Source organism: Hydra vulgaris, chromosome 11, assembly GCF_038396675.1.
Source record: "Hydra vulgaris chromosome 11, alternate assembly HydraT2T_AEP".
NCBI classification, from domain to species: domain Eukaryota; kingdom Metazoa; phylum Cnidaria; class Hydrozoa; order Anthoathecata; family Hydridae; genus Hydra; species Hydra vulgaris.
The window spans coordinates 30,057,379-30,070,889 of NC_088930.1; the positions used below are offsets into that span (position 1 = coordinate 30,057,379).

At 24.9% G+C, this 13,511-nt stretch overlaps 1 protein-coding gene across 1 annotated transcript in view; it reads left to right on the plus strand.

Annotated features, from left to right (window-relative positions):
* The window catches only part of LOC100205952 (aspartate--tRNA ligase, cytoplasmic), a 30,980-nt gene extending 18,163 nt beyond the window's left edge, over positions 1 to 12,817 (plus strand). The window contains exons 6-20 of the mRNA XM_065810714.1: positions 1,909 to 2,011; positions 3,046 to 3,148; positions 3,387 to 3,461; positions 3,556 to 3,612; positions 3,782 to 3,893; positions 5,625 to 5,672; positions 5,890 to 5,976; positions 6,139 to 6,230; positions 8,442 to 8,497; positions 9,821 to 9,889; positions 10,127 to 10,204; positions 10,706 to 10,829; positions 11,357 to 11,468; positions 11,557 to 11,628; positions 12,689 to 12,817. Of these exons, the coding sequence (XP_065666786.1) occupies positions 1,909 to 2,011; positions 3,046 to 3,148; positions 3,387 to 3,461; positions 3,556 to 3,612; positions 3,782 to 3,893; positions 5,625 to 5,672; positions 5,890 to 5,976; positions 6,139 to 6,230; positions 8,442 to 8,497; positions 9,821 to 9,889; positions 10,127 to 10,204; positions 10,706 to 10,829; positions 11,357 to 11,468; positions 11,557 to 11,628; positions 12,689 to 12,780 (1,280 nt within the window). The 3' untranslated portion in view covers positions 12,781 to 12,817. The remainder of the gene's footprint in view (positions 1 to 1,908; positions 2,012 to 3,045; positions 3,149 to 3,386; positions 3,462 to 3,555; positions 3,613 to 3,781; positions 3,894 to 5,624; positions 5,673 to 5,889; positions 5,977 to 6,138; positions 6,231 to 8,441; positions 8,498 to 9,820; positions 9,890 to 10,126; positions 10,205 to 10,705; positions 10,830 to 11,356; positions 11,469 to 11,556; positions 11,629 to 12,688) is intronic.
* Positions 12,818 to 13,511: the final 694 nt, after the last annotated feature.

Sequence of the window (13,511 nt, forward strand, 5' to 3'; positions counted from 1 at the left end):
ATATCATTCATGTATATTATAAATAACAGGGGCCTTAGTACTGATCCTTGGGGCATACCTAACTCACAGGGTAACTCAGTTGATAATTGATCACCAATTCTTACTCTTTGAGTTCTTCCTGTTAAGTAGCTTATAATCCATTGAAGTACTACTCCTCTCACTTTGTAGCACTTTAATTTTTCAATTAATATTTTTCTATTAATTGTTTCGAATGCTCTCTTTAAGTTTAACATAACTGTAATGATGAACATACCACTATCAATTGCTACCCTCCATTTTGAAATGAGTAGTTATAAGTTTTGAAATAAGTAGTAAATGAGAGTAAACTGCTTTTTCAGTAGAGTGATTTTTTCTGAACGAATATTAAAATTGGCTGTTAACAGAAGCAACCAATATTAAAATTGGCTGTTAGCAGAAGCAACTAATATTAAAATTGGCTGTTATTAGAAGCAACTAATATTAAAATTGGCTGTTAACAGAAGCAACCGATATTAAAATTGGCTGTTAACAGAAGCAACCAATATTAAAATTGGCTGTTAACAGAAGCAACCAATATTAAAATTGTAAACTGTCAGGAAATAAATGAAAACCAAAGAAAATTTTTAACCGATATTGAAATTGTAAACTGTCAGGAAATAAATGAAAACCAAAGAAAATTTTTAAGAAAAAAACTTGTTGAAGTTTTTTGAAGATGTAGAAGTAGTTGCAGTAATAGAATGTGACTTGACTGAATGGAGTCACACAAGATAGAGTTTTGGTTAATTGAAGAAGCGATGATAGCTTGTTTGAGCAGTGATCATGGTAGTATTAGTAGAAAAGAGAAAAATATATATCATACTTTGCAATGACATCGCATACTTTGCAATGACATCGCATACTTTGCAATGACATTGCATACTTTGCAATGACATCGCAAATGGCGGATGCGTTTATTTAACGGTGAAAAGGAAAAAAAGAGAAAAGGAAAAACGGAAAGAAATTATTTAAAAAAATAAAAAAAGATAAGTTAAAAATAAAGTAATATAACAAAAATATTAAAAGGTACAAACAAACTAAAAGATTGAAAAAAATATAAAACAAGAAAATGAATAAAAAAGTAAAACAAACAAATAGATTTAATAAAATAAAACAAAAACAATCAATTAAAAGTGAAGTAACAACTTAAAAGTAAAGAAGTTCGAAAAATGTTCAAAAAAATAACAAAAACTTAAAACAAAAATAATTCACCACAAATTTTCTTCGCTTTTCTGTATCCGCCAAGAGTAACAAATATAATTTATTTTATTTTGTAGAAGTTTTTGTATTTGCCTTTTCGTTTTGTAGTTTTTGCGCTTGCCTTTTCGTTTGCGTTAAGTTTGTTATTATTTGTGCTGTTGTTGCTAATGATTCTTATTGTTGTTATTAATTGAGTATTTTCATATTTTTTTGTTTTTTATTTAATTTATTATAGCTTTATCATTATTTTTTTATAATTAATTTAATTTACATTTGCTTTCATTTATTAATATTACTGTTGAATTTTTTTGTTTGTTTGTTTATTTTATTTAGGTGTCACTCCAATGACTAGTTTTTAACTATATGAGTGACACCTAACCTAATTTTGTAAAATTTTAAAAAAATTTGTAATTTTCAATTTTTGGTTAAATAAATGAAAATAATGGATATATAAAAACATGTGACATTACACTCAAAAAGAAATGTGAGGTTCAGACAGAAGCTCCAGCTTTGCAACCAGAGCAGGCCCAACAAGATTTACAAAATGCGTTTTTGGACCATGTCTAAAGGAGATTTTAAAAGAGAGAATTTTAAAACCTGTTTTAAAAACGAAAAGATTTTAGTCACTTTTATACAATTTATTTATACAATTTATTATTTAAAACATTTTTAAATATTTGCTGCTTGATTTAGGAAAACAATGTTTTTTGATGTTACGTCAACGACAGTTTAGTGTACAAGCTCTTGTTGCCGTAAATGAACATATTAGTAAACAGATGGTGAAGTTTGCAACAAAGTATGTTTTATTTATGTTTATTTTTTATATTAAATTAGATATAAAATTTTCCTCAAAATTTTTTATTTGAAAGAAAATTATATAAATATGTTCTTACTAAACAGGAATGCCTTTATATTAATTGATACTCCTACAGTCACTTGCAAAATCTATTGCTTTCAAATCAATTGCTTTCATGCCAATAGATAATCTTTCAGTTACAACTGTATGCAAAATTTCTATTGAAAATATCTTATTATTGTGAAGGAAACACATATATAAATAAACACTATTCTAATTAACATTTATTCTAAATATCAAATGGTTAATAAATAAAAACTTTTATCTATTTTATCTTTCAGAAATTTCAAGTATTTAATTGTTTGATTATCTAATAGTACTTTTGCTATTATTTTGTGTAAATGTTTCAAATATTTTGCTAAACAATATCTATTATCTTACCAGATTAAGAGCAAAAATAAGGTATGAGAAAAATTATTTCTATTTCTAACAGCAAAAGATACATTATTAAGGATTAACAAGAACTTATACCCATGTGTTCATAGTGTTATGGTATATAGCAGATAAACATAGATAATATAGGTTTATGATGTTGTCTGGTCTAAAAAGAACAAGATAGTGATTGACATGGATGTGAGGTGTGGCCCTAAAAAGTAAGAAAATAAGTTATGATCTCAGACAGAGGTTAGGAATAGGTTGGGTGCACCTTGGAAGATTAAGGTGGTTTGGGCATGTTGAGCATAAAGTTACAGTTAGGAGTTAGCAGTTTTTGGAGGAAAAGGGTAGAGATAAAAGTAGGAAAACTTGTAAAAAAAAAGTGCTAAACATGACATGAACAAACTTCAGGTAAGAAAAGAAGATGCTTAAAGTTGTGTAGGTTGAAGAAACTGCATTACAAAGAATGTGCAAGTACAGAAATAATCAGAAATCTTTTTGGTATAAATATACATATCAAAAAGTTTATTACATAAAATATACTACATTACTTTTAATATTTATTATTATATAGTTATTATGTATAATGTTGAGTTTAGTATCTCAAAAGAATCAATTGTGGATGTTGAAGGAACAGTTGTTGAAGTAGAACAAAAAATACTCAGTGCTTCTCAAGAAGATGTAGAAGTGCATATACAAAAGGTGTATAAACTTTTTTAATATAAATATATAGCATTTATAGTATAAAATGCAATATAAATTTTTTTTTAAATAAAACTGTTTTAAAATTAGTTTAAATCAAATAAAATTATAATATTTCGTTTTAAGTTAAAAAAATACAAAGAAATTGTTTTTTACAAACTATTTCTTTCTATTTTTCACTTTATATTCATGTTTTTTTTATATTTAATTTATATATTTTCTAACATTTTTCCTACAGATATTTGTTGTAAGCAAAGCAGATCCTAGATTACCTCTACAAATTGAAGATGCATCGAGACCAGAAAATGATGATGTAAGTTTTTTAACAATAATTTTTTAATTATATCACTTTCTACAGACTTGATACAGCAGCAAAATATATTTACTCTTTTGTATCAATTTATAAGTCATTGGCACATGTTAACCAAGATACGAAGTTAGACTATAGAGTTATTGATTTAAGGGTATGTTCTTTTAAATAATAATATAATAAAAAAAAATTTTATTCTTGTTAATATTTGATGTTTAAATAAAAATTTCTTGAATATTTACTATTCATACTTTTTTTCTATACTTTTAAATAAAAGTTTAGAAAATATTAAAAAAAAATACATTCACACATTTTTTCCATAGACCATAACCAATCAGGCTTTATATAAAGTTGAAGCTGGAATATGTAAATTGTTCCGAGAGCATCTGGATTCAAGAGGTTTTACTGAAGTCCATACTCCTAAAATAATATCAGGTTTTATTTTTAACTTTTTTATTTGTAATATTTTTTAATAACTTTAAGTATAATTTTTTTTCAATAGTAATAATTTATTCATAAATAAAAAAATTATTTTGATTTATTTTTAATATATTATATTTATAATTTTTATAATATTTATAATTTATTTTAATATATTATTTATTTATATTTATATACATTTTGTCTACCATAAAAATAATAAAAATATTATTTTTATGGTAGACAATATGTATAATTTTTCTACCGCTTACTAAAAAATATTGAAGTAAGGAATAAGTATAGAAATGGTTGGTGTAGACTTACCAAGACCTTACCAAGACCTTACCAAGATCTGTATTTTACAAGTCCAGACAGCTAGTTATTGTTAATAAAGTTGTTGCAGCTTGATTAAGTAATTATCTTTTTGTGATTATGGAATTATATACCTGATTGATCTTGTATCTTTAATAAGGTTTATAAATCTAGTCTTCTTCCAAACTTTCGGACCTTTGCAAACTAAATAGTAATGTTCTCTTTAGCACTTTTTAAGTTGTTCTCAATTCTTTCTAGCATTTTTTTATTTTATTTTTTGTTGTTGATGTTCGAATCAAAGATTTCAGATACTGATAATTGAGAATATACTTGGGGGGACTACGTAATGGGATAATTCAGCAAGTACAGAACATTCCAAGGATTAGAATAGCTGTTAAAGACTTCTTCATAGCTATTTGAAGCTTTTTCTTTGTATTTTGGTCTATTGTTTAACTTTAAAAAGGTTTGAAGATATTAATACTAATAGCAACAATTGTGATAACAATCAGAACAAATTTTATATAAATCTCGATTTTGTTATGTATTATTTTTTGTTAAAATTTTTTTTTTTAACCAAGTATAACTTAAAAGTAACTGTAAAGATATAAGTGCAAAATTACCACAATTATTTTTTTATAAAATTTGAAATTGATATTAAACTGAAGAACACTTTTTATAAAGCAAATATTTTTATCATAGGTTAGTAGAAAGTTAAATAAATTTTAATTTAGCACAACTTTCTATTACTCAACTTGCACAACTTTCTACTACTCAAATTACACTACTTTCTACTATTCAACTTGCACTACTTAACTCTTGTTTGACACAGGGGAGATTGGTAATTAAGGATGTTAAATGAATCAAAGCAAAAGATGTTGTTTGACAGGGATGCCAGGAAAAGATTTGTAATTAAGAAGGTTAGATAAATCATAGCAAAAGATATTGTTTGACAAAAATATCAGAAAGAAATTGATAAAAAAAGGCTGTAAGGTGACTCACAGCAAAATGTGTTGCTCAATAGAGATGTCAGGAAGAGATTGGTAATTAAAGAGGTAAGATGAATCAAAGTAAATGGTTTTTGTAAAAAATTTGATTGAATCTTTGATAAATTAAGATCTATCCATACAGAGATTGAATATTGATTTTAAATATAATTTTTCTAAAAACATTTTCATGAGTTTTTTCATTTTCCCAGAATATTAATTTATTTTGCTTTATCTCACATACTCTTTTTTTTTCTTTCAATTATCTTTTCTTGTCTATTCTTGTCTTAATATCTTTAAAGATATTCGTTATTAGGTTATTATTTGATAATGTTTTATAGATCTTAGATTTATTATTAGATAATATTTTATAGATTAAATTTTATAGATTAGAGATTCTAATTATGTTTGCTTTGAAAGCTTGGTTTTTTTTAACTATAGTTTTATTTAGCTGCAAGTGAAGGTGGTGCAAATGTTTTTAAAGTGTCTTATTTCAAAGGTAATTTAAAGTTAATTAAAAATAAGTTTTAAACAGAACTAATTCAATGATTTATTTTAAATATAGTTATTTCTAAGTGAGAGACTAGTTTTTATGTTGTTTATCATCTTTTTAGAAAACCTTTTTATAGTAATTTAAAAATATTTTTTGACTGGATATAATTATTTAATTATATTTTTTGAGATGTTTGGCATTAATAAAATGTTTTCTATTCTAGGCAATGCTTATTTAGCACAATCTCCGCAGCTTTACAAACAAATGGCTATTGCTGGTGACTTTGATAAAGTATATACCATTGGATCAGGTTAAATATTTTTGAATTTATTTTTATACAGTAAAAACTTAAAATCTTTTATTGAGCATATTTATAAACTTGAATGTATGTAATATTTTAATTTCCTTTTCCTATGAAAAATGGCCAAATTTTCCAAAAAAAATTTCAGGAAATTTTACTCACATTTTTTAGTGTTTCGTGCTGAAGATAGTAACACTCATCGTCATTTGTGTGAATTCATAGGACTAGATATAGAAATGGCCTTTAAAGATCACTATCATGAGGTACACTAAATTAAGGGTAAAGTTTGCTACTTTGTAGAAAGCTGGTTTTTTTTATTTATTTAGAAATCAATTTTTTTTCCAAACCTTAATTAGAATTTATAAAACTGTCTCGAAGTATTTTGTTCAAGCTAAACTACTGTATAAAAGTTTTTTGAACAAATTTAATTGCTCAAAAGTAATTTTCAGTTTCGGTAAAAAATAATAGTAATAATAATAAAGTATCAGACTTAAAATATATTGATGGTTTAAAGCACAAAAACCATGTGTCCATATTTGGCAGTTTCAAGAAAACAGGTTTTCAAAGTTTAAGATCCTCTTAAACTTAATTAACTAATTATAAGTTTTTTAAAAAGATCAGTACAATTGTAATCTTTGTTTATTTTTAATGTCATAAATTATTTATTTTAATAATATTTATAGCCAAAATGTTTAACTGTCAAATATGGACATGTGTTTTTTTTTTCTTTAAACCATAAATATATTATACCAACATACAAATAGTATGTTGGTATAATATATTTATGGTTTAAAGAAAAATACTAAAAAAATTTTTCTTTTTTTGAAAAATGTGCATAAAACTCTTGGCAGTGAAGCAAAAACTTGTTATTTTGCCATATGAATATGTGACCAGTAATGTTGATTAATCATGGGAATGGAATGATTAGGAGTAGTAGCAGTATTGATTTATAATGTATAATAACAGGGTGGCCAGCCAACTGGAAATCAAAGAAATTGGGAAAATTTTTTATAGTCAAGGATATCAGGGAAACATCAGGGATTTTTAAAAAATCTTTTTTTCAACATTTTAAATTTTTTTTCAAATATTTTTTTACAAACTCTCACACAAACATCAAATAAAAGAAAAATTTTTATTAACCACGCACAAGTGTCACAAAAATAAAGTAAAAATTGCGCAACTTCTTCTCTACTTGGTAAAATAAAAGTAAGTCAATGTCAGAAGTTACAATTTCGAAGTGATTGTATTAAGTTTTACATTAGAGTTGTTAATAAACTGAGAGAAGGAAGTCCTTTAAAATATAAACTTATAAGAGCTATATCAGCTTTAAACCCCATTACTATATGTTCTAATTTCGACTCAAGAAAAAACAGAATGACTAATTTACTCACAATTCTTCATGAATCTAAATAGATTAATGCTGCAATAGCTGATAAGGTCAATAATCACTATCATGATTTATGTGATCTTGCAAAAGGAATTTACAATTACAATGTTTATAAGGATAGGATGGATGTTTTTTTAACCCCTTTATAAACCAGAATTTTAATAACTTATTTGAAGTATCCAAAATTGTCTTTACTTTATCACATGGTAATGCGCAGGTTGAAAATGGGTTTTCTATCAATTCAGATATTCTTGTTGTAAATTTGTATGAAAGCTCTGTGGTTACCCAAAGACAAGTTTATGAAGGAATTCATCACATTGGTGGAGTTTGCTATGTGAAAATAACAAAATCAATGATCAAAAATGTAAACATGTCTCACTCACACTACAAAGATCATTAAAATGAAAAAGAGAAGAAAAATTGCAAGAAAAGCAAGGCTGTATTGATAAAAAATTAGCTCTGCAGAAAATCAAGGAATTAATTGCTAAAAAAACAAAGTTCAATAATGCAATAGGAATATGTGAGATTGAATTAGAATTAAAATTGGCATATACATATATATTTACATACATACATACATACATACATATATATTTACATACAATATATATACATATATTATTAGACTGCTGTTTGTTTTATTCAACTCTTTGTTGAATCTGCCCCGTGTTTTATTTCCATTTTAAAATACTAGTAAAAAGCTTACTTCGCTTCATAGTAATAATATTAAAAAGTCTGAAGCTTAAATTACAATTTTGTAACTTATATAGTATAAGAATATGTGTATATATATATATATATATATATATACATACATACATACATACATACATACATACATACATACATACATACATACATACATACATACATACATACAATATTTAATGTTTATCTTTTATATTATTTTTTTCTTCATAATATCTTTGATATTAAACAGGAAGCATTTACAAACAAGAGTTAAAAAGTTTAAAAACTCACACTTAAAAACAGTCAGGGAAAAGTCAGGGAATTTAATTGTACAAGGTGACTGGCCACCCTTAATAAGTTTCTGTTCAGATTTTAAAAGCTTTTGTTTATTTTTTAGGTTGTTCAAGAAATCGGAAATCTGTTTATTGCAATTTTTAAAGGACTGAGAGACAGGTGCAATATTTAAATTCTAATTTGATTTCTATGGAAAACAAGAATAAAAAAAATGATAACAAGCAATTATAACTCAAATAAAATTGAGCAGAAGTATATCAGTTGAGTCAGGTTCTTTGTCAATATTTCTGAAAATGATTTCTGCTTTAATGACTTTTGCATTAAAGACATTTTTTTTTTGTTTAAAGATGAAGTTTTTTTAATTTTTAAATTTTACAAAAACTTGAAATTGATCAAAATTTTTTTAGGAAAGAGTTTTTTTCTTATAAATTTGTAAGTATTTATGTAAACATTAAAGAAGATAAAAATATAAGATGTGTTGAGTTTTGACAAAAAATCTTGATGTGTTATTTAGTTCATTATCTTATAGATTTTAAGTATATTTTTCTCTGCACACATTTTTCAAAATAAAAAAGCATTTTTTCTTTACATTGTTTTTAGGCCGTATTCAATTTTCAACTGCAACATTTTAAACATGTTTTCTATTTTATCATTTCCACTAAAATTAATATTGATTTTAATTCAATAGCAGAATGTAAAAAGCTCAAAACAATATTGTGTTGTTTTAGGACTTGTTTATTAAAATGTATTTATACATGATTAAAATTTAATTCTATTTGCAAATAAGTCAAAACGAATCACTGAATAGTTCAACATATTACATTTTCATCATGCTTAGATGTCTGAGAGATATTAATGTGAAGTATATTTGAGATATTAATGTAAGGTATATTTGATAGAGATAAGTGAGAAGATCTCTTCTGAAGATGAATTTGCCAAAAGCTCCACATTCTTGTTCTTCTGCTGATTTTTTAACTGTAATAGCAAAAAAACATTTGTGTTAGAAACAATAAGGCTTTGACTTATCAAAATCATAATGTTTATCAGAAAATGTTTTTGAAATTATTAAATTCTATCAAATTGTTAAAATCTTCCTTAATGGATTTTTGTTTCCAGTAACCTCCAATATACCATATGATTAAATCATTACTCCTTTAATGTTATAAACAGTTTAAGTTGGAAGTATATCTATTACTTCCAACTTAAGTTGTGTACCAACTTTACAGTTAACTATCAGCTTAAATTGTGTATCAACTGTCAACATATATTGTAGTTTTCTGCAGCTCTACTGGAAGTATACTTTCTAAACTTTTTAAAAATAGTAATGAAATCATAAAGTATGAGTATTCTTTTAAAAAATAGTAATGAAATCATAAACTGTGAGTGTTCTTTTTAAAATTAATAATTAAGTCATAAAGTATAGGTATTCTTAATCAGAATAAGTTCAAGATATTAAAGTTTTTTATCAGTTTTTGTTTCTAGGTATTCAAATGAAATTTCAACTGTTGCAAAACAGTTTCCTTGTGAGCCATTCAAGTTTTTAGAGCCAAGGTAAAATATAATGTAGTTTTTTCAAACAAATTTTGTGTTTGTCATTGTTTTCGTTTAAACTGATAGTTGTGAAATTTTTTCTAAGTTCTATATAGTATAAGTTTTATAAATAGTTTTATTACATATATATATATATATATATATATATATATATATATATATATATATATATATATATATATATATATATATATATATATATATATATATATATATATATATATATATATATTGCAGTCTTGTGCTCACATTTCCTGAAGCAATTAAAATGTTAAGAGAAAATGGTGTTGAAGTAGGCGATGAAGATGATCTTAGGTAATTTATTCTTGTTGTGTATGAAATGCGTATGTGTATTTTTGTGTATGAAAAAATAAATTAGTTCACATTTGAATCGAAGAAATTTAAAAATGAGAGATAAAAAAAAATGTAAGATGTATAAGTTCTACCAAGAAAAAAATCAATTCCAAATGGCGAACTGTTCTGCCCAACAAAAAGCAGCTAGAAGTACCAAATACAAAAACAAAAAGACTGTCAAATTTTAAAATTTGAAATCTATTATTAACAGATTTATTTGTTTTTATTGAAGAAGTTTATGTAGAAATTATTAAATATTCTGTAAAAATTCACTTAATTTTCAAAAATAAATTTGTTTTAGTTTTTGATTTAGTTTTTGAGTTAAACTTGGCTTAAGTTTTTTAATTCCAACAACAGACTTGTTTGTCTGTAAGATTTAGGTAAAAATTCAAAAAGGTAATACTAATCTGTATTTAGGTGTTCTTGTGTCTTTAAAAAAACGGTTTTATGCTTTTATTTTAGCACTCCAAACGAAAAATTTCTTGGAAAGTTAGTGAAAGCGAAATATGACACAGATTTTTATATCTTGGATAAATATCCTCTTGCTGTTCGTCCATTTTATACTATGCCTGATCCAAATGTACCGGTAAAGTTTTCTAAAAATTTTTATTATATTTTTACTGTTTATTAGTAATAGGGGTCTTCTATGACCCCTAGTACTAATAAACAGTAAAGGAAAGGGTGTTAAATTTTCAATAGTTGTAAAAATATAATGCAACAGTTGTACAACAATGTTTTACAATGGAAACATTGCACAACTTAAGTTTATGTTGTAAAATAAAGGTTGCAAAAATAGAATCAAATCAATTTCGGCAACAATTGTTGTACAACAAAAACGTACAACTGTTGTACAACATTTCTACAACTAATTGAAATCAAGCTTTACTAAGATTTAGTTGTTTGATTATATTTTTATTGCAGATTTGTTTGATTATATTTTTATTGCAGATTGGTTATACTTTTTACTAATCTTTATTTTTCATATGTATATATATATATATATATATATATATATATATATATATATATATATATATATATATATATATATATATATATATATATATATATATATATATATTATATATAATTTTTTGTTTAATATTTTTTAAGGGAGCAAGTAATTCCTATGATATGTTTATGAGAGGCGAAGAAATTCTTTCAGGGGCCCAACGAATTCACGATCCAGAGTTTCTTACCGAGCGTGCAAAACACCATAAAATTGGTATTTTAGTGTTATTTGTGTTATTTTGTCGTATTAAAAACAGGTTTTACACTGCATATAAATTTTATCGTACTTTTTTTTTTTTTAGCAATTGATGACATTAAAGCTTACATTGAATCCTTTAAGTATGGATGTTCACCTCATGCAGGGGGTGGCATAGGTAAATGAACATTTCTTTTGAGTGTTATTCCCTAATTTTGATCTCAACGTGATTTAATTAAAATGATTTAGTTAAGTTTTAAAGATCTTGTTGCCAAAGGGCCCTTATTGAACTTATAAGGGATTGTTCACAAATTAAGTAATCAAAACCAAAAGCACGCAATTAATTATTAGCTTTTTATTACTAATATCCCGTTCATACTGACGACAAAACATGTTTAGTTTTATAAGCTGTATAAAACTACAATAAAACAATACTGCGAGATTGTTTTGTCAAAATAAAAAGCTTGTGTTCATATAAAACAATCTCGCCAATGCACATTTTTTAGCCAAAACCCCCTAAACAAAAAATGTATTAACTTTTTTTTATTAGAAACGGTTTATTACTGGTAATAATTTAATTATCATAATAACAATGGAAATAAATTGTAATAAATTTTATTCACAGTAAACATACCGCAGGTTTTCGTTTCTAGTTTTTGTTTTTTCCAGTCAAATAAAATTTCGTCAAAACCTTTTTTTTTTGCTTATACTGCACTCGTTCTATTTGATTTTTTCCACTACCATTATTTGGTAAAAAAAATAAACTTAAAGTTCTTTAAAATAAGAAATCAAGGTTTTAAAAAATGTAAAATAAGAAAATTTTCGCACTTTTATTTTCTTTTTTCTTTTTTTTGATGAATAGTTTTTAAGGCGATATTTAAATAACAAATATGATATTTTATTTCAAAAATATTTTCTGATAAAATATAATTTCTGGCTTATTAACATGTTGAACAGTTCTTGCTGTTTTTTAAATTTAAAAATTTTGTTGTATGGTTTTGCCACACTTTGACCCACTGTGCATTGCTGTTCTTTATACAGTAACAATAACAATAAAAAAATACTTAAAACGCGTTTAAAATAAAACGTGTTTTATCATCGGTATGAATGAATGGGGTTTTAGTTTTTTTTTAAGTTTTTACGTGATTTATGAACGGTTTTTGGAGTGGTTTGGAGTTATGACACTAGAGTAATGATTTTTTGCTTGTTGTTATTTATATCTATTTGATTATATTTAGGAATGGAAAGAGTAGTAATGTTATATCTTGGGCTCGGTAATATTCGAAAAGCGTCTATGTTTCCTCGTGATCCTAAAAGGCTAACCCCTTAAATATATATTTACAAAATATATTTTCCATTAAAACAAAGTTGTTTTTAAATGTTATTCTTGAATGTAAAACATGAAAATCTTGTGCGGCTTTTTTAAACATATTCTTCATGGTGATAATCTATTATTGAAATCTGTTGATGAAACTGATAAAATTAATGATATATATATATATATATATATATATATATATATATATATATATATATATATAAAAACACAGACAGTGGCGGATCTAGCTTTTTTTGATGTTTGAGACTAACTTCCAGATATGAAACTCTAAACATGTTTAAACTTATCTTAAATAAATTTTTATTCTAAAAATACTTTCCCCCTCATAATTATGAAAACTAGTTCAATTTTAATAACAATCGATTATTAAGAAAATCAAAATTAAATTTATTAAAAATAAAATAAAAACTAATACTATAAGTAGATAAGTTTACAAAACTTTTCCTAATTAATTGCTGTTCCTCCACATATGTTCACATATATTTTTTTCAGGATCTTTTTCTAATCTTTTATATATTAGTATTTATTATTAAATTTTTTATATATTATATCATTACATCAACTTGATGCTCTCTTGTTTGGGCAGTTGTGGTCAAAATTTTAGGGCTTGTTCCAAGACTCTTTGTAATTTTTGCAATTTTTTGCAAAGCGTACTTGTTTGACATAAGTGTAAACATAATTTTTGGAGTTGTTTCTATGTCAGCAAGTTAACTATCTCAAAC